The sequence below is a fragment of the Colias philodice genome, chromosome 21 (genome assembly GCF_061535455.1).
Source record: "Colias philodice isolate Cphi_HAF_F1 chromosome 21, ilColPhil1 Martin Lab GWU primary, whole genome shotgun sequence".
Classification (NCBI taxonomy): Eukaryota; Metazoa; Arthropoda; class Insecta; order Lepidoptera; family Pieridae; genus Colias; species Colias philodice.
Window position 1 is genome coordinate 7503921 of NC_143106.1, and position 25688 is coordinate 7529608.

At 32.1% G+C, this 25688-nt stretch overlaps 2 protein-coding genes across 3 annotated transcripts in view; both read left to right on the forward strand.

Moving 5' to 3' along the window:
* LOC149479045 (uncharacterized) overlaps positions 1-19136 on the forward strand; it is a 63663-nt gene extending 44527 nt beyond the window's left edge. The window contains exons 2-4 of one of the 2 annotated variants that reach the window (XM_089708843.1): positions 2-49; positions 11058-12025; positions 17869-19136. In XM_089708843.1, coding sequence (XP_089564969.1) covers positions 11065-12025; positions 17869-18461 — 1554 coding nt within the window. In that variant the 5' untranslated portion in view covers positions 2-49; positions 11058-11064 and the 3' untranslated portion in view covers positions 18462-19136. Of the gene's footprint in view, position 1; positions 50-424; positions 594-11057; positions 12026-17868 lie in introns of those variants that run through there. The other variant, XM_089708842.1, reaches the window with a different exon arrangement.
* Positions 19137-20604: 1468 nt separating this feature from the next.
* LOC149479048 (phosphatidylethanolamine-binding protein homolog F40A3.3-like) lies at positions 20605-25574 on the forward strand. Its single transcript, XM_089708892.1, has 5 exons — positions 20605-20620; positions 21635-21714; positions 23583-23706; positions 24425-24638; positions 25269-25574. Exons 2-5 carry the CDS (start codon positions 21640-21642, stop codon positions 25405-25407), a joined length of 552 nt encoding a protein of 183 aa, XP_089565018.1. The 5' UTR covers positions 20605-20620; positions 21635-21639; the 3' UTR covers positions 25408-25574.
* The last annotated feature ends 114 nt before the right edge of the window (positions 25575-25688 follow it).

Here is a 25688-nt window from a genome sequence, read left to right on the forward strand (position 1 = left end):
GGTCACTGGACGGTTGCGGTCACCCCTCTGGGCGCCGTTATTAGACCATGTAAGTTCTGGATCTTGTGCTATATGGATATTTTGAACTTCTAGTATGTCTTGTTTATATACAGGGTGTCTGGAGGGTGAATAGACAGATTAATGTATGTATACAAATGTCGAATATGACTATTCACTCTAGTATTTACTTAGTTCTTTATTCCCTGCGATTTGTTTCTGAAATTGACAAATAGTTCAGTCAATATCCGAGTCTATAGTCTATGTAAACAATATTAGACAATGTTCCACTCCAATCATAAGTAATATCTCCAATAACACAATAACAGATCTTATGAAATAATCGTTACGATAATCGATTCCACCCCATTCGTGCGTGATTATTCTTTCGCCGCTTATCGTCACGTTCCGTTGCGATTATGAAAATCGATACAATTACGATTGGAGATTTCCGAACGCACGTCGCCAACTCGTTTTTCAATAGTCTATGGTTCTCTTTCAAAACCCGCGGAATTCTTTTCGTGACTGTTTCAGTGTGAAATTTGAAATTGTGCCAGTGTGATGAAAAAGACGTGTCGAAATTTTTGGATTTGGCTGTAAGTTGTTCTCCTGGCCTGGTATTTGGAGCATATCTTAGTTTTCCTGTAGAATGAGAATTAGCCATCTATTAAAATAATTTGTGTTCATTCCATATTAATAGGGATTTGCTTCTATCGCAATTTATTATCAAATTATGGGTACCTCATTGCATTTTCTTCTGGAAAAAAAAAACTATGCCGGATTTAAAGCAACTATTTCAAATTACGATATAAACAGTGCGAAGAATGTGAAACTATTTATTAATTGTAATTTATTACCAAACGTAAAATAATATAAAAAAAAAATCACATCGGCATTAGGTAATCAAGCATTCCAGGTTACAATTATTGTTTTTATTACAAAAGCAAAAATTTAGTACGTTACAAAACAATAGAGAAAAATGTTTAATAATTCATTCGAACGTTCCATATTCAAATCAAATAGCCACAGATCCACAATGACGCACAGATTATGCTAACTAAACAAAAGGCTGGTTCGCACGCTTTGACGCCAAGTAACTTAATTGTTAGAGATGAAATCAGTCTTTTTCTAAAACTGTCTCACACTTTCATTATATAAACAATAAAGTGTGTTTTCTAGTTTATCAGATTTCTAAGTTCAAACTTTTGTTTATGACCGCGATGTTTTCTGATATTGCTAAAAATGTGTATTGTGTATTTCAAAAGCGGAGCAAGATACGGTCATTGATATTATCAAGTCGTGTATTTAAATCGAAATTTTTGTTATGGGATTATAATGACACAATTTTATTCAAAATATTTCAAATGATCTGTAATGTAATGAATGCTCTTTTCTTCTTCCTTCGTTTTAAAAACTCCTTCAACCACTTCCATTCTCTTTGTTTTACTCATTTCAAACTAATTATGTATTTAACTTCTTATTTTTACCTCGCTGCTTTTGTTTATACTATTTTTAAGTGATTTTTTATTACTTGGTAACAAAAGGATGCGCAAAAACTCTTAGTTATGTTGTCATCTCGACCTTGTAAGATGCACAATACAATATGAATCATTTATTAATGATTGCCAATAACGAATGCAATTGTTTTCCTGCTTATGGTTATCTATGGTTTTATGTATTCGGAATTATTCAACCGACTTCAGAAAAAAAAATGTTTTTTTTTGTTTGTTACATCAGACCTTTCGACTGGGATAACCGATTTTGTTGATTATTTTTTATTTTAAACCTTTCCGGTTGGTCCCTTGTTGTCCAGTTCTGATCATTTGAAGGAAGTTTTTAAAATTAACTATAATTTGATGACAATTGACGCAAATGTCTTTGTAAATATGTAATAAGCCTTTGTTTATACGTAATACCTACGTAACAACTTTTGTTTTAATGTGTTCATTGCGAATGTGTGAATCTTTGCGTAATTTTTATATTGTTATTATCCAAGACATTTAGCAGATGTGGCTTCTACGTGCGTTGTTATGGGTCTATGTAAATAAAAAAATGTGTGCTTGTACTAGTGTACTCACGTAAGAAGTGAAACTTCTTTATGACATTATTTTTCAAAAAATAATTTACTACCTATATATGCAACTTTACAGAAATATGTCGAATCACGCGTGGTAGGGATATGAAAAAGATGGCGCGTAACGGAAAAATGTTACACTAAATTTTTTTCCAACCCCGATAAAGAAGTTTCACTTCAAAAATATAATCTATACATTTGTATTTAGCCTATTTTGTTCATTGTGAAACAAATAAAACAATCAAGGTAAACTAAGATCCACGTTTTATTCAATCAAATAAAAATCATAGATAAAGCCAGATAGGTACATTATATCCCGGTTCATCGAATGTAAAAGCTTACTTTTATAGATTTAAAATTACAATTATGCTAATTTAAAATTATAATTATATACAAGAATTATATTAAAGGGATTTTAACAGAATCGTAAAAAATTGTGCGTCCATAAAATTAAGGTAGCTAAAACCGTAAAACTAAAATAAAAGTGAATGTGGGTAAACTTTCTAAAATTAAAAAGCCAAACTAATGAGTATTGTCTTAATGAATTGTTAATTTAATATTGCATAATTTTAATTAGATAATGTTCGTCGTTAGATGAAGCTCGTATTGTAAGTCTTAATTATATTTCATTTGAAAACGCTGCATTAATGCAAATGCCTTATGGTATAATAATTTTACATGAATCTTGATTATCTGTAAATATTATTCAGTTCATAGAAAATGAAAGTTTACACGATTCCGTTTCAAAATCCGATATACCTGTGTATAATGTAAACGTCAAATTTTTCTTTCCCAATGGTAATTCATACGTACATAGATGATTTTTTAAAGGAAACATTATCTAAAAAAACCGGCCAAGTGCGAGTCGGACTCGCGCACTGAGGGTTCCGTACATTGCTGTTTCTTTTGATTGCGTTGACATAGAAGTTTGATTTTGTTACAGCTTAAAGGTATTATAAACCTGAGTATTTGGTATGAATTTCAAATTATACCTCTACGCGTTTATGAGGAAATGTGTAGTAAGTTTAAAATTATTAAAAAAAATATACTATGTGATGTAACTAAAAATTTATGGTTTTCGTAATTTTTCCTTTATCTATGCTATAAGACGTTGCTTCGTACCAAATTTCAAGATTCTGAGTTCACGGGAAGCACCCTGTAGGTTTTGATTCCCTTGCAAGTGTCGAAAATTTGCGGCATAAACGGCTGTATCTTTTGATTGCGTTGGCTTAGAAGTTTGATTTTTTCACAGCTTCAAGGGACAGTAGACCTGAGTAATTGATATAAATTTCAGCTTCATACCTCCACGCGTTCCTGAGAAAAAGGGTCTTGACAGACGGACGGACGGACGGACGGACGGACGGACGGACGGACGGACAGACGGACAACAAAGTGATCCTATAAGGGTTCCGTTTTTTCCTTTTGAGGTACGGAACCCTAAAAACGACATTATCATGTCGGCATGCATATAAAGCAAGTTTATTTGCACCAATTACTTCCCACGGTTTCCTAAACAAATGCTCATTCAATACCCATTATATATTGCTTCCTGAATAACGTTCACTTGTAATAGGATCTCACGAACCATCAGCCGGCCATCCCTGTTGCATAATGCGTAAAATATCAAAACTGCATTACGTAATGCCTTAAAACATTACTATCTGTGCTTGTGGGAACTCGGTACAGACCACACAGTTGGCGGGAATTTGCTTACACTTTGACAGGTGACATTTCCTGTATCGTCCATAGATCATAGAACGTTCAGTGAACGGTTGTTTATGCCCACATATTTCGTTTATTATCTGCGCTGCTTTCATGTTCCTTACATTAAATAAGGTATGTAAGCAAAGCACGAGGTATTTATGAATAGATTGCTTATCATCACTGAACTCTTGGTTAATTAATGTCTGCTTTTATCTAAACTTTATGTTTTAGAATTTAAGGTATTTGTTCAACCATTATAAAACTTATACCCAAGCTACTGAATAATTTAAAACAATGGAATAACAAACTAGGAAACGATAAATGTTACATGATATATTGTATTAATTAATTGATTGGTAAATAATTAAAACATTTTAGATAAAAATGACTAGACTAATGAGGCAAATTTTTAAGATATCTAATGAGCGTAAGCTATACACCGTAAATCGTTAATTACCAACCCCATCAATACACCGTTGCACTTAATTACGTGCAAATGTATTGCGGTATACATTTCACTATAATTTATGTGCGGTCTTCACTACAGGACCTCGTAAATAATGGTAACAGAAGCCTACGTGCCGTGGGATAGGCGCGCTCCCACGCATTCCTAATACCCTGGTACTTGGTGGTGAAATTTATTGAGATTTAGTGGAATTTAATTATGATTTTGCAATTACCGAATTCCAATTGTATCGCATTTTTGAATCTTTTTATTTAAGAAATGCGGATTGATCTTTGATATACAAATATTTACTTACCAATCAAATACTTTATTAATATACCTACTCTTTAAAATAAAACAATTAACCTACTACAAAATCGGATTACCTGTCTAATTCTAACATAGATTTAATATATTCGGTATGCAAGTATAATTATTAAGTAGGTAGAGACAATTTTAAGAAATGTCTAAAACAATTCCGACTGTCTCTTAGCGGACATAACTCAAGTTTCTAGAAATTGTGTCTCGTTAAATCTTTATAATTCAAATATAATGATCAGTATTATCATTTACACTTAACACGATACTTTTGATAAGCACTTATCATTCTGTCAAAATGAAACAAGCAAATCATTATTTGATTCGCCTTTTTGCGCATCATGAATTTGTCTTGTTCGTTAGATACTTTCTGATTGAGATGATAATAACTAATATGTTTAGTTTCGCTAAGCACTTCTAGGAATTGAAATGAAATGATTATATTCTTTGAGGTTTATCATTTCACTTCTGTATTTTAAATTTATTTAATTTAACTGTCTCCACAAATTAATACACTAGGTACCTACACCTACCTATACAAAAAAAAATTGGTTGTCTGTAAAGTCGGTTTACTGACGATAGTTGAACGTGACAACGGCCGATTGTGCTTCTTTGTCGCTCGTTCCGCGCTCTCGCTTGCACTTCAAGCCTTACATGGAACGCCTCAGAGCGAGGTAACGCCGCATGAGTCATGTTTTTTTGTGCGTGCAGCCGGCTATCGAATTAAAGACGTTGTCACGTCAAAAAAAACATTTTTTATTTATCCTACGAAATAAAATGAAATGGAAGTATATTATGTAATTAATTAGGTGTAATTTTTAAAATAATAATGCACTTATCTATTTCATATTTGGTACAATTTTTATTTAACACCAAAAGTATAATTAAGAACAAATAGATTATTACATATCCTGTAAAAAGTAAAAGTGACCGTTCTGTCTGATATTAGTCCGGAACTCGGGCGGACGTATTTAATTTATTTGTTTTATTTTTTTAGACCGGGAGATACTGACACAAAATTTCGAGTCATTTGTAACAGGATGGCGGTTCTACAGGGGTCTTAGTACGCAATGATAAAAAGAAAAATGATGGTGTGATCGCTGGTATCGGTGGTTTAGTCGCGTGGGCGTTAGCCGAACTCGTCGGAAAAATAGCGAAAGTCAAACGATTTGTAACACAAAAATTTTAGTATTTACCGATAGCCCATAAAAAAGAAGTAGGCGGTAGTGTCATGCCATACTTTTCCGGTGTGACTTACAGCCCGCCATACCGACGCGAATATGTTGATTTAAATACAACAATTATTCAACCATTTGTACCAGGCTAACTTTTGCACAGGTAACCATCGTCGTGCAGCCATTTACGAAAATCGCCATGCCATACTTTTCGGACGATTCCAAATGGTCGCCATACCGCCGAAAATCTGCAAAAAAAATTTATTTCGCCAAACTTTTTGTACCAGTATTGCATTTGGATTTTTGGAGAGTATTTGATAAAATGTGACCATTATTATATTTGCCATACTTCTAGTAGGGGGAAAAAGTGCTGTCATACTTGAAAAATTAATTTAGTATTAATTTATATAAGTGAAGATTTCCAACACCTAGATCTTTGAAATTTTGTATTTATATTCTTTGATCCTCAAACTTCCAGGAAAAATAAGTGCCATACTGTTACAAATCGTTTGACTTTCGCTATTTTCCGACGAGTTCGACTAACGCCCACGTGACTAAGCCGCCGGTACCAGCGTTCACACCATCATTTTTCTTTTTGTCATTGCGTACTAAGAACCCTGTAGAACCGCCATCCTGTTACAAATGACTCGAAATTTTGTGTCAGTATCTCCCGGTCTATTTTATGAACTATCTAATACAGAATCTTTATATGTAATGACACAGTTGTAATGTACAGCAAAAGCTGTAGTTGTAAGCCGTGCGGCGTGCGCGTCTTTCTATGTCTGTCTGTCTCTAACTTAAAACTTCGTTCCATCCGGGTGGACCGGGTGTCCCTTGACACTCTCAAAGATTTTTCTTTAATGTCCTTATTAAATCTGTATATTTATGTATATAGATCATAGCGGCTACAATTTTGTATGAATGTATTATGTATGTCTATCAAATAGCATACAACTAGCGTACACTCTGACCGTTAACACCTATACATAACAATTAAACACCTTACCTCAACAATGTAATGTCCCTGCAGTAAAGGTACAACGGTACACATTCCACATTGTTGTGTGTTCTCAAGATATCTCATCGAGAGATAGAAAGCAGATGGGATCATGAACAATTAATTGCCGTAATTACATCATGTGAATGTAGATTGTGTTACAGGAGCTTTGTACTAATTGGGTCATGTGTTTTCCTGTTAATTTGATCAGAGAATGAGTAAACGTAATATGGTCACCCACCAATGGGACAACCACTCCTTTAAAAAAGTTTTAGTTAAGCTACCTTTTTTGTGGTTTATTTATTTTAATAACTCCATTGAAATGTTACAATTTAACCGAATATTGAATTTTTTAGAAGATCCAATTTTTGGAATATGAATACCAATACTAATAGAAGCTTAACCTCATCAAGTTTGTGGGTTTGCGGCGTTGTCCCCGGTGTTGTGGTAATAAACATTAATATTTGTACAAAATATCTAAATGGGTCCAACTACTTATAAAAAACTTAGAACCGAAATAATTTATTAAGGTAGTTATTTTTATAGCTGCCTTTAGAGCATTCCCAAATAAATTAAAAGTTTACCAAAAGGATGATTAAAAACACCAGAACTTTTTCATTATACCCATAAATAATACGACGTATAAAATGAGTTCATAAAAATAGTCTTAAATCACACTTAATTGTGTATAATAAGTATAATACTTTAAAGGGATGTCGGTGACCTTACCTTGGAGCTTTTTCTGAACTCCTTAAAGCGAGCTTGTGCTATGTCATGTTGTGAATTAACCTTTATTTATAATCAACCGACTTTAGAAAAGGAGCTTGTCAATGTAAAATGTAGGTGTGTAGTATAATTCGTATATCTTCATATACGAATTTACTAACCTTATCAATGTTTAGACTTGAGGTACGTACTTACGGAAGATTCACGTCTTTTCAAATTTTATATATAACGGCAAATTTAATAATCACAGGAACATTTGAAACCGGCATTTCCTAGATCTAAAAAGGAGATGTGATGAACTACAATGCAACTGTATTGAGTTATCATTCTGCATAATCTTACCAAATAACAGTCATAGGCGGTATGTGTCTTTGAAAAAGGAAAAAATAGCTTGTTTTTTTTTTTCAAAAATGTTAAACTTTTAATATATTATATACTTTGTCTACGACTAGAGTTTTGTTTCTATTCAGAGTTTATACTTCCGTACAGGCATTTTGTATGCCAATCAAAGAAACAGAAGCTGGATGTTCGAGCTTTGCGTCTGAGATGAGGTATTGGATAAACTTGCTTTGTGAGACATGAGTCATGATATACTCCATATAGAGTATTTAAGGAGTTATCTAATTATCATACCAGTGTAACTAATTACCAAGAATACATTTTTCCCGTAATACATGGAATATGTCACAAGTCGGAAGAAATTCGGAGGCCAACACCATTTATACTTTCATATTAACATTGACCTAGTGAAGGGACGATATAATTATAGCCATAAAAGAAAATGGAGGCTTTTTAAACATGGTTGAATTAAAATTACAAATTGTAGATACAATATGTATGAAGATTATTATTTTCTTAAATCATGCATTCTATTAATGCTGTAACTGGTTTAATAAAAACATAAGCAAAAAAGTACAAGCAAATTAAATCAAATTAAAATTATAATTGGAAAATAATCTTTTACGATAGGTACTTACATTTTTTCTGTGTTAAAAATTTGATATTAGAAAGTTGAATAACAGAAGAGCAAATCAAACTTAATAAAATTGTACTTAAATGCATTCCCCCAATTTAATCTGCCCAAACAAAATGACATAACACACATTTCAGCAATTACTAAGCACTAGAAACTTGAAGTCACCAATTATAATAATTTCGCGTAAACCTTTCTATTTGGAGACAAAATCGTTTATACGGATGTACAATAATGAGAAAATGCATTGTGGCAGTGAAAACGTGGTACAATGGTATGAGAAATGTGGTATAATTTGTTTGGGACCCACATTATCCGATGCTAGCACGAATTTATCGCTCGTTATAGCATGCAACTATAGCTCCAGGGTCATCCCGGTTGAGCCTGGGATCAAAAATAGCTTATTGCTTTCAGGAATAATATCGTTAATGTTTAAATTCAGTCTTGTAGTTTCTCAGATAAAAAAGGGACAAAAATCTTTTCGTTTATATATAACTAGCGGTCCACCCCGGCTTCGCCCGTGGTAGGTACATATTTCGCAATAAAAGGTAGCCTATGTTCTTTCTCGGGGTCTAAAGATTATCTGTGCCAAATTTCATCAAAATCGGTCCAGTAGTTTATGCGTGAAAACCATACATACATACAAACCTTTCCTCTTTATAATATTAGTATAGATATACTTGCTTCCGCCAGCGATTTTAAAGAAACGTGGGATTTCCGGAATAAAACCAATCCTATGTGTATATCCAAGTTACACTCTAGGTGTGTGCTGAATTTCATTGTAAACGGTTCAGTAGTATTTGCGTGAAAGAGGGACAAATATACTCACAAACGTTCGCATTAATAATAATTAGTACTCGTATGAAGTACATTATAATTTGATCAATAAATGATATTTATTAATCGGAACATACAAACACAACGTAATTGTATATTACCTAATAATGCTTACATACAGGAAGGTTTTTTACAAGTCTCACGCTCAATCCGCTATTGTGCTTATATCCGATGTTTCTGCTTTCTCTAGCACACATTTATTTTTCTACCCTCGTTTGTGTATATTTTTATTACGTATTTTGCAGGAAAACAGTAAAAATAAAACGTATATTAAACCGTTTCGAATAACTCTAAACAGAAAATATTATGTCAGTGAAATACATTTTAAAAACAAAAATGATGTAACCTGCGAAATTTTCAACGCAAATTTACCATGACACATCTATTTTTGGGTGATATTAAATTTAGACCAATTTAACGATTCTTTTACTAATTACAATTCAAACATCAACTTTACCACAGGAATTTTAATCGTATAATATTTTGTACGCAGTACTAATCAATTATGTATTACGTAAATAGCTTGAAGCACAATTTATCATTTATTAACACTTTCTCTATAATATTAAAATAACATTATAACACCCAGGTGTGTGAAAAACATCAGTGTAGTAACAAGCCATTACGTTACAAAATTAATAATGTAATTTATTAGATAATCTTAATAACATCGCTCTTACAACAGAAGTGAATCGATTATAATATGTGAACATCACTTAATTGGGTTTATTTTTAAATGTTCAAATATTATGACAAATATGTAACTGTGAATAGATACATCGATTATTTATTCATAGATTATAACTATTAATAAATTAGTATCTTATCTTTAGTCTTAGATATGAAAACATACAATTTTGTAAGATGTAAATTAATTAACATAATTTAAGTGCAGACTTACAAGTTACACGTTTCGAAAATGGACTTAAATATTTCCGTATTACAATAAATGAAGTCAAAAAACGCGCATTAAAATTATACAAAAACTTTTTGGAATCAAAGCAATAAAGAACCATTGCCACATATTCTTAAAAAAAAGATAAAATGCTATTGCTACCATATACAATCTACACCAATTTGCATCTCATATCTAACTGGTCCAATGTTATTTGCATTTTACATCAAATTCAATGTCAATATTTAAAATAAACTTGACATTTGAAACGAAAGTTAGTGAAAGTGCACTAGCCAGAGTATCTTGCTTTGTCTATAAAATTATATTATACCTAGGTCATTAAACTTTACGAGCCTTCATTAAAAAAGTTTTAATTGCTATCAGATTTGATGCGGCAATAGCAATAATTTTTATATTTTACAGGTTTTCATTCTGAGGTCTTTGAAAGTGTATTAATCAGAAATCTGAATATTCAATTAATAATTTAAGAAACAAGTAAAATTGCATATTTAATTGATTACACAAATATGATTTTTCTACACTAATGACGTGTGAAATTATGATTTTTTTAAATATACTGTTAACCATATCGTAGGATTTTAAAGCTATGACAAAATATGATTGTGTACAATTTGGAATATTTTAGATATGGTCCTCTCACTTTTATGTTCAAATGTATGCGTAAAAAATTGAATTATAAACATTATGATAACCAAATTAGGAAAGCCCCGTAACACTATTTAGAATTTGAGATATCCTTTAAACATTGACCCTCTTCAATTATGTGAGATACTAAAAATATAATCTATGTTATGTATTATTTGGTTCTATTTCTCCTTTCCCCTCAACAAAAGTCAGAACAACTCATATTGATATTTTATGACAATATGCTAATATTATATTTTTCTTATTTCAGATCTATAATGACGGTGAAAAAGTCAAATCGGTGCGGAGGCTGGGCGGCGATCGTAGCACGACAGAAGTTACATAATGCTAACCAACAAATGGATATTATGAGCATAAACAAACATACAACACAACAAGATTACAACGTTATAGTTAGTTTCAATGAAAAGGATCAGCTACAGTTACATACGAAGGAAGATACAAATGAAGACGACAAACAAAAACTTGTCAAAGATTACAATTCAAAATTCAACAAATACGAAAACATTGCCATCGACGACATTATTACTTGCGTCAATATCGAAAATTTTCCCAATTGCGAAAACACTCTAGTCTTTTACGTAGCTAAAAACCTTGGCACCGAAGCCGTAGCGCTCAAATTTGAAAATGAGCAGGACTTCAAAAGGATATATTTCACGTATAAATATTTCAAAATGCGAAACAGGTTAACAAAGAACTCGTCGAACTATTCGAGTAGTGATAGTTTATTTTCTAAAAAGAAATCAAGCGATTTCAAGAATAGAAAGAATAGCGTAGACGATTATAGTAATTTTGATAAGAAATCTGAATATGATTTAATGCAAACGACTGATAACGACGGTGTAACGCATATATCAGTGCAGCAAAAGAATTTAAATTTAAGATATGATCAGCCTTTAAGTCTCATTGGGATAAGAAACGATATGACGGATGTCGGTGAAATAGACAGTATAATATACACAGATATAGAAATTCCTGCGAAGCCTCAGAAAAAGAAGTTATTCAATAAGAAATCAAAGGCTCCCTCGCCGCCGCTACTTCCCACGAGTAAAGAAACGCCAAAGGTATTAAAAGGTGAATTCGTTAGGGTGAACGTTGATAGATCTCCCGATGTTATACCAAAAGATAATAAGCAAAATAAAATGCCAGATATATTGATGTTTCGAGATAAATCGAAAAGGAGCAGTCCTCCAAACAGCATATGGACGAATAATAAAGGTTAGTAAAGTCGATAATATTTATTTGATTATAATGTGTATTATGCCTGTGTCCCAGCAAGGGGAAGGAGTTAAGCGTGCCATTATTTATTTCTAAAATTAAGATGCAAGTATTCAGATTCAAACAATTTATTAACAAAGTTTCTTATGTCGAGATGAAACTTAAAAATAGCAAAGCTTTCATTTGATAAAAACCACCATTACTCGTAGATAACAAAAATCTTATTTATGCCATAGTTTTATTGTTTTATTCCAGTTTCTTAATCGAAAGTGAGATTTTTTCCAAGTCCGTATAATTTTATTTCTAATAATTTTTTACTAATGGTAAAAACTTTTACTAAATAAATCGCTTTCGTTGTAAATAAGAAAGATTTAATATAGTGTGTCTTCATATATCAATTACAATACTGGAAAAAAAATTAAAAGATATAGCATAAAAACAATAATATCATGTCAACAGGTTTACCTATTTATTAAAATTATCGAAAATGAATGGTTTTAAGTCGGTTCGAACAATTTAAATAACAAGGCTTTTGACCAGTCGAAGAGCCTTCAAAACCGGCATGATTTAAATGTTGAAAGAAATTTCACTTAGTCTTCGTAAGATCAGATAAAAGTAGCATTAAGATTACGCAATTGTATAAAACATTGCCTGTAGTACGGAAATACTTAGCCCTATAGTAGTTACGTGAAAGTAAAACATTAATCAAGATGAGCAATTTACTACACCCATTACTTCTGATTTCACAAATAATAAGGCATTTTGACCTTTGGACAATTCGATTCGTTGCATAATGCTCGCGCATTGTGATTGGAATTCCAATAATTGAACTATGTATTCTATAAATGCTTTTAAAACAGTAGTTTAAAATCAACCTAACGTTAGATGGGTGAAAATTTTAACTTTATACATAGTTTTTGATGCATTTTATACATCTAATGCTTTGGTGTAGGTACGAGATGGCAGGACAAGAATTGACCCTTTATGGGCTTGAAATATAAAAAAAATAGATGTCTAAGGACAAGCAGAACGCCTAATTTAAATATTTTGATTTACTATTAAATGCCAAACATCAACGGTGCTCAAAGCATTTATTTTGATACTAGGTTTCTGCCCGCGGCTTCTCCCGCGCAGTCAAAGAAAAACCCGCATAGTTCCCGTTCCCGTGGGATTTCCGGGATTGCGTCATTTTCCCGGGATAAAAAGTTGCCTATGTCCTTTCTTGGGTATCAAAATATCTCCATACTAAATTTCATGAAAATTGGTTCAGTAGTTTAGGCGTGATTGAGTAACAGACAGACAGACAGAGTTACTTTCGCATTTATAATATTAGTATGGATATATTATTTGCCTTATTTTACAATTTCTGCGAATCTAAATATGTTGTTTATAAATGTTCTATCGCCCACTTTGATGACGTTCGAAGGAACGTGTTCCTATAAGCCATTAAACTGAGCGAAGTGAGAGTTTTAATATTCTATGTCTTGGATAGGAAATTAATTACATAGAGAATGCTTCTAGAACATTTATACAGCTCGAGTCTATATTGATTTGCCTCATTTATCAGAAAAACATATTTACATATTTAATACATATTGTACGAATTTAACAGACATAACGTCTAGAATGGAATGTTGTTCAAATCACGATTCGTTTTGTTCTCACTTTCTTGATTTATTTGTGAGACAATTGCGACAAAATGTCGCCTTGAATTTCGACATCTAAATCATCTGAATTCGAACTAGCTTAATGTATTTGTAAAGATATATTTCTCCAGTTCAACGTTTAGATGCGCTTTGCCTTTGTAAATTGTCTGGATGCCGACACTTCTAATCGATTTAACGACCATTGGCGTGCCCAAGGTCGCTGGTGACCGTCAACTTTGCGCAATGCTCATTTGCTCGGTTTGGTTCATCTTAAATTTGATGTGCAATTTATAAATTAGGCTGAATGTTATTTACAAAATCCTTAATGCGATGTGATGGCGTCGTTTGGGTCAATTTTGTTACAGATGTAACAAATTTGTGTATCCTTATTTGTTTTTAAACGCAACAAACAAATAATGACGAACTACAAAATATACTAGATTATGCAATTTACTATCTACGCAGTATTAACACTAGTTATTTTTATAAAAAAAGCAGTTCTATAAGTGTTCTATTACATCAAAGAACTATAATGTAACGTAATTAACTTTGATATCAACCTAAGTTGAATATGTGATTCGGAGATACGATCAGCAGGCTTTTCCTAAGGTAGATGATAATTCCTTCCCTTCAAATTTCTTTCTCTTTTTCTTAATTAATTCTTTCCTTCCTAATAGATCTTTCAATCGACTTATGACAATAATATAGTTCCCTTTACTTCCGACATGTATTACGAATTCTTCGTAACTCTGTTCCACTTCACGGTTCACTCTCTAAATAGACGAAAATATGATTCGTTATGATTGTCGTATACATCATGTACAATCACTTGCATAACAGAAGTAAGATGTCACCAAGAAGTCTTGGACTAACAAGCTGTTATAAAATCACATGTTTGTATTGCGTCTTGTCTTGTTGGCCTGTTGGCTGTTACAAATGACTATTGCGAATAACCGACATACTTGTTGCGAAATAAGGCTTTAGGTTCTAGGAAATTGGTTTCCCTTTTTGCCATTTCCTTTGTGAAGGGTTGTTGATTGAACTATTGGTATGCAAATATACCATTTAAACTTTGATATCTACATAATTGAATCGACACAAGGCCAATTTATAGGTGGGTAAATAATACTTTTCTTTTGATGTCTTCATTACCTCATCAAAAAGTATAATACTAATAAATAAATCCATAAAGTAAAACATTTTAACATAAACATTAAACATCGACGTTGGCTAAAAAATAATTAACACATCGTCAAAATAGTGATGTTCTTCAAAAGTACTATAAAAATATAACTTGATATGTTTTGTTCAATACCCGGATGTGACTTTCAAATAAATAATATTCTACGTCTCAAATGTTTTCCATCTTAAATATCATCACTTGACCAAAATTAAAGGTAAATATTTGATCAAGTAATTTGTCGATAAACATATTAATTGCCTAATGAGTGTAAATCAAACTCAATGAAGGCGCGTGTACGGCAAAGCTGTTTATCTTTTATAAATTATAATTCTAATATATTATTAAATACTAGATTTCCGTCGGCGTTTTCAAAGAAAAATCCGCATAGTTCCCGTTCCTGTGGGATTTCCGAGATAAGTAGCATAATATGTCGTCTTCTGGGTCTTCAGCTACATACCAAATTTCATTGTAATCGGTTCAGTAGTATTTGCGTGAACGAGGAAAAAACATCCATCCATCCTTACTTTACTACTTTCGCATTTATAATATTAGTAGGATTGCGTCAAAACAGTTATAAGCATTTTCAAATAGTGGTTTCATCTTGGTTTTGACTTCAACTATCATCATTGCAAAACCTCTCTAAGCAATAAGTCACCGTTTAGAAAATTTACCGAAGGGCTTATGAAGCTCATAGTAATCCAAACTACCTTAACAATTACCACAGCTTATTCAAGGAGGCATACGTTGACACAGATACGCTCATCACATTCGTACACAAAAGACTATTAACTTTACGATCCTGTACCACAGAATGTAAAGAAATTGCATTTGCTGAACCTTGTTTTACGATTGGAACACGGTAAACTGTGTTCTGTGTGAACCGTTTAGTTGTTTGATGTTTTAACCGCATTAGTAGCGATTTTGTTAGATTTAGAAGTCAATGATTGTTGCGGTACCTACATATTGGTTTACATAAAATTAACTGTCTCGCTATAATGTTCAAAAAATTAATCATTTAAGGACTTGTGATGTATGGTTTAGTAAACATTTGCTAGAATAAATAAAGATGTATTATGCCAGAACACTTTGAGTTTAATAGTTTTCCTTCTATCATTTAAACTTTTTTATAAGGTTGAAGATTATAGATATTCTCATTTACTTTCATTATTATCGCTTAATTTATAAATCTATTCTCCTTAATCGCTGGAGTAAATTACCATAGAACATATCTTTAACATCATTATTCATAATTATTGTGGACTTTAGCCTTTCAAAACTTTTTTTCGCATGACGTAATGCGTCATTGCGCAGTATTTTATTACAGGAAGATAGCGAACTGAGAATCGCGGGAACTTAATCTTTCATGCTTGAATTATATCACATATCTAGTTAATTGATGAACTGTGACTGGGGAAATGTGTTTCCTTGTTTGTGTCAGTTATATTATTGTTTAAGACTATTATATACCTAATAAAGTTTTTAAGAAGGAATTTTAAACTTGCTTGTTGTGTAAAGGTACACTAGTATTAGTACTTGATATTCGTGTCTGTATCATGAGTCTTTGTTTAGTTGCAAGTAGATGATCAGGCTACTGTAATTTACAATTTTGCCTTTTATATGCAAAAACATGCATGATTTTAAATACATATTGACTAATAGTAGGTAGAATCTCTCTAAAGACAAAAATAATAAAAGAAACATTGCATAAAAAGAACATTAAATGCTAATAAACAATCAGCTATCTTTATTGTTCTCGAAATATTTTATTAAAGGTCAGTTTTAAATCATAGTGGTTCAAAAGATCGATCTTTTATGATCGTCTATAAAACAAGCTTGATAACAATCATTAATTTTAAATTAAAATTCATTGCAACTATTCAATAAAATATATATTTAAATTTCTACTAATTTATGATATTAAAATGTATGAATTTGTCCTGTTTCTTTCTGTATCTGCATTCTGCAATACATTTATAATAACAGAATAATGCTTATATGATGAGTATAATATGAAGTAATAAAGCAACGTTATAATATTGCAATTCTTACGGACCCAAAACGGAACCCTGTAGAATGCCAAGAACAATGCTTTCTATCTATTCATTATAGCTACATAAACCTCTACATATTTCATGTAAATTGAGCAACGAACATCCACTTTAATCAATTTATTCAATATACACTTGCGAAAATGTGTTGTCAGTAAGAATTCACGATCGGTGAATGCAAAAGATTTTTGACGAATTCGACAGCATTTAAGTCAAGTAGGTCAAAAGATGAATCTTGTTCGATAACCTTTTAAATATCGATAATGGGAAGGTATGCAACTGCAAACAATCGCTTATGAAGTTATATTTTAATATTATTATTGAATTTTTACTCTTTGTAACGATGGGATTCATTATTAAGTTTCATTTAAGACTAATTAATTTCTTTGCCTTGAGATAATTTATCCTTATTAATATTTTCACTGCGCTTCAAAAGGGAAAGCTATTGACTTAAAAATTAATATTCAATTCTTCAAAAAGGTTGTCAATAAGGACAGAGCAATAAATTACGTTTTTTCGTATTTTTACCTTAAAGATTGATCAATCCTTGCGTCACTGACTAGGTCAACAAAGCATTTGCTTAATTCAAAATTTGTATGCGACGCACCACGGAAGTTTTTACGTGCTTGGAATAAAACGTTATTTTAATATAATCTGATAAATTCACAAACATACAATTTGATTGGTATGTTAACAAACAATACGTTTAAACGTTAGCCCTTCGTTAGAGGCATCATTATTTTAGAAATTTGTAAACGCAATTTTATGTTGTTTACTACAATTATAACTTAATGGTTACATTTTTCTATATAAGGTTCGATATGACTGTATACGACAATATAAAGGTGACCGGAAAACTATAAACTGAAAATAATACAGCCTCTATTAAGGTCGATTTGAAGGATCAGGAAACTAATTGCGTTGTATAATAACTCAATGTCTAATCTATTAATGTTTGTATTTCAGCGAACACCGGATACGACTCTGATCGAGAAGAATGGAGGAGCCGGTCTCAGTTTTCGACGACGGCTTTTGATAGCCTGGCCAGGCCGACCAAAACAGCGATGGCACTCACTCTAAGAAAACCTCAACGATTAGAACCCGTCCCACAATATTATCGACTCAGCAATGAAAGTAAAACAAAATTAACACCCCTACCTTTCCGACCTAACAATTTCCTCCCGAGGCAACCGAGACTACCGCGGCCGAATCCTGAAATAAAAAGAAACCTAACCACAGACCATCGGATGTATACGTCCCTGCAGAGTTTGGAAATTCCGAAAAAAATGAGTGAGCCCAAAAAGAACGATGTAAGGAAGATGAATTACACCAATATATCAAATAAGATTACCGGTCTCACAAATAAGCTTAGAGATTTAGGGAATGGTAATACAATAGGAAGATTTAAAGCTCAATCTCACGGTGACGTTGCTAATTTGAAGCCAGTATTAAAGACAAATGGACACGATGGAGCAAAACGATCAGTTGTTAGGACTTGCAGTGCGGAACCACCAAAGAAAGTCACTTTCAGTGCATTTGCGACTGTTCAAGTAGTTTGAGGAATTAAAATTATGAATACCTAAAGCGCTACCGTATTTAAAGAGCTCATATTTATCGATACGGTATGCATGGTGGTACTTAAATGTAATTTAGATAAGCATAATATGAAAGCAGGTCGGGATGTTGTGTAAATATAAATAAAAGGATGTTTTTGCTCGTACTTATTAATTGTAACGCAATAAAACATTGGTTTAATATCGTTATGGTCGATTAAGTGTTATTGCAAGAACTGTAATATTTTATACAAGTGTATAATTATTAGAATTATAGTTATTGGAAATATAATGTGATTCGTATTGAAGTAAAAGATAAATAGTATGAATCGTGTTTCATTCAAGCTTGTACACATTCTTGATGATTTATGAAAATTTATACTTTAAATTTTGTTTTCTTCAAGTTAAGTCAATATTGTTGGAAAGAGATATTTGTAGAGTCGTATTAAGTTTGCACGAAATGTTTTCGCCATAGAATTTAGTCGTGGTAGGCTCCTAAAGTGTTAGTGTCATGGCTTTACCAAATATTTTGTAGTAATGAAATGCCACCAATCTTTCTGAGAGAGATTGTTGTAGGTCAGTTTCAGATGTACCTATGGAAATCTGAAATATTGTTATTTATTTATTCTTAAAGAATAATTATTATAAGCAGTAGTCTGTGTACTTACTGATAAGTTGAATAATCGATGTTTTACGTAAAAATATTTGTATTCTTAATTTTTTTTGAATTCCTAGTTGATTTATAATGTTTAAATGTTTACGATTTACGAATATTGATGATTCTGTTAACAGTTATGAAGATTTTTAAGGTTGAATTATGTTAGCACAAATACTAATTAAAATACACGTTTGTTTCTAAAAGATTACATATTTTATCGAAATAAAAAAAAAACATTTACGACATTAGTACATACCTACCTAGAAGAACTGAGACAGTTAATTCAGATAGTTCTAACGGAATTATCAATTAAAGTGAACACAAAATATAAAACATGTAGTTACATACAAAATCGACCTTTATGTTTTTACTCTTAAGGTTCGAAATTGGTCACACTTGTGATTACTAGTCGACAAAATCTTTTAAAAATAAAGGAATTCCCATATTTTTTTATTCGATTTTCCTTTAATATTTTTCGTTAAAATGTATTTTAATCCTATTCATTTTATGTTAGATTTGTTTTTATTTAATTAGTGACTATTTCTTTTATTTTGGTATTATAAATAATTTAAATTGATTTTTTTATTATAAATAGTTTCCTTCCTATATTAATATAATAATTGTATATATTTACAATAATAATATATTCATATAAATAATACTTGCATTATATACATATAGATACTTTATGTTTAAATTATGAAAGCGATATGTTTAGTTTTAGATTAATTATATAATTTCTACGTTTATTGTACTATCATATTGTATAAAGTGTAGATAGATCAAATTAATTATCTGTGAATTTAATATTATATTATTCACTAGAATTTGTATTCACTAAGAAAACCATTGTCACTAATGTAAGCTGTTTAGTGAATTTGTTTCAAAAATAAATAATGAATTGTTTATGATGTCTTGTAATTTATAACACAATCCACCATTTTACGGCGTTACCTCGCTCTGAGGCGTTCCATGTAAGGCTTGAAGTGCAAGCGAGAGCGCGGAACGAGCGACAAAGAAGCACAATCGGACGTTGTCACGTTCAACTATCGACAGAACCGACTTTACAGACAACCAATTTTTTTTAACAGTCTTTCTCATACAAGATAATCCTTGTCGATATAAATTACATACACGTACATATACCCTTTAGCAGGGATAGTGTACTGGAATCTGTCCAGACTCCGTTGTTCCTGAGATTAGTGCGTTCAAACCAACGACGTCATATTGGTCCTTTTCAACTATAGTATAGTTTTTATAAACATTGGGAATAAACGAGGAAACCCGTCCCATAAATTCTAATCTCACACGTGTTCAAATAAATATTTAGATTTTTTTCACTTTTTTTTCAACTTAAAACATTATCAAAACCGCGAAGTTCAAGAACAAGGTGAACATTTATCGCACAATATACAATATCCATTGTTTGAGTAGATTTTTATCGCATGCGTTAAATTTTATAGATATTTCATTCTCGTCACTTGCGGTTTGGCTTCGAGCACATAAGGTATATTTTTTTGCACTTTAATAAATTAGGATTTAAATAAGTCTAGAATTTGCTAGAATAGGATCTCAATTTTGTTTTTAAATATCAAATATCTTGAAGAATTAAATACGAGCTTTTGTTTTTTTAATTACAATAGGTAGGTATTCTTGAAATATTTAATTGACAAGAAATTTGGTATATTAAAAATTGTCGCAAAAAATAATAGCGCAATAAATATTAATGAATTTAAAAAAATTCGCCGGATTAGCGAGCGATTTTTTTACAAGTAAAATTTTAGTAATTTTTTAGATACCTACATTTCTTATTTTTCTTCTTGACAATTAAATCTAAAAATTATTTTATCCATGTATCCTCGAGAGTGGAAATACAATCATAAATGTTATTTATAATTTAGGATTAGGATTTTATATCATAGAATTTAAAACTTTACTATCTTAAAGGAAAATAATTATTCATTACTGTACTTACCTAAAAGGAAGTTCGGAAAATTGGTGCTCATATTAAGTTTGCACTTTTATTGTCAATGAAAGGTATAGAAATTATACTTGCATGACGATATTCTACAATTTCGTCCGACACCTAATCATCAATCTCTATAAATGAAATGAAGTAATTGAAATAAATTTATTTGTCCATTTATGTTTTACAATTATACGACAGTGGGTCCCAAACTAAGTTAAATTATATAACTTCTTCAAATTCTTCTTTTATCTCTACGAAAAGCATTTAGTCCCGTAAGAAAAATATTTTCTTCATAATATATAAAATTTCAAATTGAAAGGCTCATGCACCTACCTACTAGTTACTACTTTGGTTTGGTTCGTTATTTTAGTAATATTATTTTGTCCCTTAGACAAACTGAAAGAATAGAATAAATTCGATCGCTCTGGCGGGTCAAGGGTGGCTGAGTTTGTCAAGCGTCCGCCCCGTATTGGCGTGAAAGGATGCGGGTTCGTGTCCCGCCTCGTGATCGAATTTTTTCTATTCTTTATAAATTTATTTATTTTATTCTAGCAATCATGGCTTCTAGCGCATTTCAGTCCAGCAAAATTGTACCAGATGTTATCCCATCACCACCAGCAAAAACTATCACGGTAAGTTCACATATTTTATTTTACTCCTATTTTTAATAATTTAATCGATAGCAAGAATGCTTAAAATGAAACTATGAATATTTCTATGAGTTTTCTCATTTTATTTTTCTTATTTTTAACGTAAATTCTTCAGATTTCTTTCATACGATCGATCTTCTGGTAATAACGTACAATACATAAAAAAAGAATAATCGAAATCGGTCCATTTGTTCACGCATAATCGACAAATGGAAGTAGGGATTCATTTTTAATTTTTATATTAGGCATATACTTTCCGCCCGCGGCTTCGCCCGCGTTTTCAAAGAAAATCCCGCATAGTTCCCGTTCCCGTGGGATTTCCGGGATAAAACCTATCCTATGTGTTAATCCAAGTTACCCTCTATATGTGTGCTAAATTTCATTGTAATCGGTTCAGTAGTATCTGCGTGAAAGAGTTACAAACACACACATACACATCCTCACAAACTGTCGCATTTATAATATTAGTGTAGCCTGTAGGATTGAGAAAATAAATCTATATAGGTATAGTATACGTGAAATGTCGTTTGATAATAATTAATTAAATAAATATAAATAAATATAAATATTATAGGACATTATTACACAAATCAACCTAGTCCCACAGTAAGCTCAATTAAGGCTTGTGTTGTGGGTACTAGGCGACGATAAATATAATATTTTATAAATACATATATAGATAATAACACCCAGACCCAAGAACAAATAATTGAGTTCATCACACAAATATTTGCCCTGACCGGGGATCGAACCCGGGACCGTCGGCTCAGTAGGCAGTTACTTTACCACTGCGCCAACCGCGTCGTCAAATTAATTAATATAAATAAAACGTAAGGGCAACTGAAAAAGGCAGTATAGCTTTAAAACTAGAAACAATTGAAAATAAAACGCGCAATTGCAATAGAAAACGCGTAAAAATTGATTGTTAAATAAAATGTTTTTTTACAAATGGGAATTTTGAGCACTATTAAGATTCTAATGATAAAAAATGTGTCAGGATATGATTGATTTGTTCCGTTTTTCAATATATTTATACTAATTGTGATAATAGAACAAGATATTAAAATGCTTTGTCTTATCGTACATTGAGTTACGTAATTCATAAAAATTATATCGATTGAGTGTTTGATCTTAAATTTATAGCAGACTGATGACATGGCAGTTATATATTTACTATTACGATATAATATATCTTATCGTTTGAATTGCAAAAACAATGATTCGAATGTCTGAAAATTATAAAAAAAATAATCATAATCAGCGTAGGCTCGTAAATTGTAATCTCTAGTTAAGTGGATATATAACCGGTTTTTTATTATTTTTATATGATAAATAATAGTTATATATAAGTTTTTGCTCCAACCTTTCATTTATAGAGCAATCGCATTTACATACAAATAATTTTTGGTAAGTAGTTACTAAAAATCAATTTAAAATTATCCCGCTCTTTTACTATGGAAATACCGAAATAGAGAGCTTCTTCTATATTTATAACTAGCTTCCACCCACGACTTTGTATGTGCATCCCCGTTTTTCCCCATTTCCGCAAGAATTTCGGGAAATCCTTTCTTAGCGGATGCCCTACGTCCTAACATCTACCTGCATGCCAAATTTAAGCCCGATACGTCCAGTGGATTGGGCTGTGTGTTGATAGATCACTATAGGTATCAGTCACCTTTGAGTTTTATATATATAGATTTTTCTATCATTGTGAATAGCATTAAATATTATTTATTAAAATTAGTCATGTATTTCGCTAATTTTAATAATAAATTAATGGTATTCACAATCTGGGATTGTATGATAAAGTATTACCTAATCTTTGTTATTCAAACAAATAAACATTTCAGCTGAAGTACCAGAGTGGTGCAGAGGCGCAACTTGGTAACGAGCTGACTCCAACCCAAGTGAAGAATCAGCCTACAGTCTCGTACGAAGCAGACCCAAATGCGTACTACACCCTTGTATTTACAGGTAATAACAATTATCTCCTCACAGCATACTTGCATCCCGTAATGTAAGGTGAAAATCGATTTATCTATGCAGTTCTAACATTCCTTTTGATTGTAACTGGATGAAAAATAGTAAATGTTGGTTGTGAAATGCAGAGCTATAAAAGTGAAGTCCCTTGTCCCCTCTTGGGGTTAGGGGCAGATGCATTATACATCTGTTTCACTGATCGATTTTCTTTAGGGACAAGTAGATGATCAGCCTTCTGTGTCCTACCAGACCAAGACATTTTTTTTCTTTGTCTCCACCGGGAATCGAACCCAGGACCCCTCGGTATTACGCTCACGCATCAACCACTGTATCGAGGAGGCGGTGGAAATGTAGAGCTATGCTATACCTATATGTTAAGGCAAAGACGGACAAACAGACGCTCTTTTTCTTTGCTAATAATAGGCAATATTATAAGATGCAAATAGAAAATAATACATAGGTATATTACATAATATATTAGTAATTCCTTCGTAATTTTTGATTTTATGTACCTAATTCACACGTATTCCCAACGACGTATCTAACTTTAAAACATCTTAGCATATTTGATATCCCCTATTCTTTTGAATTCCATAAAAATAGCTGTCTAATTTCGTATTTTACACGGACACTTCAATAATGTAACTCACACACACGTAACTGCGTGAAACCTCATCAATATAAAGACAAACCAACGTCTATTCACTTCCAGACCCAGATAACTACGATGGCCCTGAACTAGTATACCGTGAATGGCACCATTGGTTAGTAGTGAACATTCCCGGCAGTGACGTAGCCTCTGGGGAGGTCCTCTCTGGTTACATCGGTTCTGGACCGCCAGAGGGCACCGGTATCCACCGATATGTCTACATTTTGTATAAGCAGCCGAAGAAATTGGTCTTCGATGAGAAGAGACTTAGTAACAAGTAAGTTTTAAGCTATTGCATAGCTTCTATCGCGGGCCTTGAGCGCGGCGACCGAATGTAAAAATTCAACCGGCATGGGCACACCGCACAGTGATGCGATGCTATGCATTTAGCTTTACCGCGGCAGTCCTCGAGTGCCACACGTATTTTTTTTACTTGTTGGTGGATACTATGACCATTATATTATCGTATTTGGTATAGAAGGAGCATTAGTACTGTTATAAATGAACAATATGCACCTGGCAATTATATTATCAACAAATATGTCCTCTTTCTTTAAATTGTACATATAAATCTATTACAATATCATCAGTAAAAGTTTACTTCGCGCGGATAAACTGTTTGTCAAAAAATCCATTTATGTGGTATAAATTTCCGCTAATATTTATAATTTACTAGCGGTCCGCCCCGGCTTCGCCCGTGGTACATATTTACGTTTTCTCTACATAAAAACCATCCTCGTACTTCAAGGAATATAATAAAAAAAGAATTATCGAAATCGGTTCAGCCGTTCTCGAGTTATGCGCTTACCAACACATTTTGCGATTCATTTTTATATATAAGATAATACATTTCATTCTTATTATACAATAGGTAACAGAGTACCTAATAAACCTTCAACGTTCACAGATCCATAGATGGCAGAGCTGCGTTCTCGACCAAGAAATTCGCAGAGAAGTACAACCTGGGAACCCCAGTAGCTGGCAATTTCTACCGTGCTCAGTTTGACGACTACGTGCCTCTTCTGTATAAGAGCTTGGGAGCATAAATTTAGATATCTACTAAGAAAAGATTGAAGAAATTATATCATATTTATTGTATGTATTGTGGTTAGATAATCTCAATGTATATTTTTTTACAATCTAACGTCATGTAAATACTCGTAATTTTCTATGTATTTATTGAATTTATTTAAATATTTATTAATTTGTAATATGGTTGTGTTTTTTTTAAACCGTACCCCTTTAATTCGTGATCGATTTTATTAAGATTGTTTCATTAATTAATCACATGCTACTCTGGAAGCAGTGACAAATAAGAATAGAAGGA

Coding starts and splice junctions, on each gene's coding strand:
- LOC149479048 (XM_089708892.1), top strand. CDS start 21,640: ATGGCTTCTAGCGCATTTCAGTCCAGCAAAATTGTACCAGATGTTATC. Junction 21,715..23,582: donor CACCAGCAAAAACTATCACG/GTAAGTTCACAT, acceptor TAAACATTTCAG/CTGAAGTACCAGAGTGGTGC. Junction 24,639..25,268: donor GAGAAGAGACTTAGTAACAA/GTAAGTTTTAAG, acceptor CAACGTTCACAG/ATCCATAGATGGCAGAGCTG.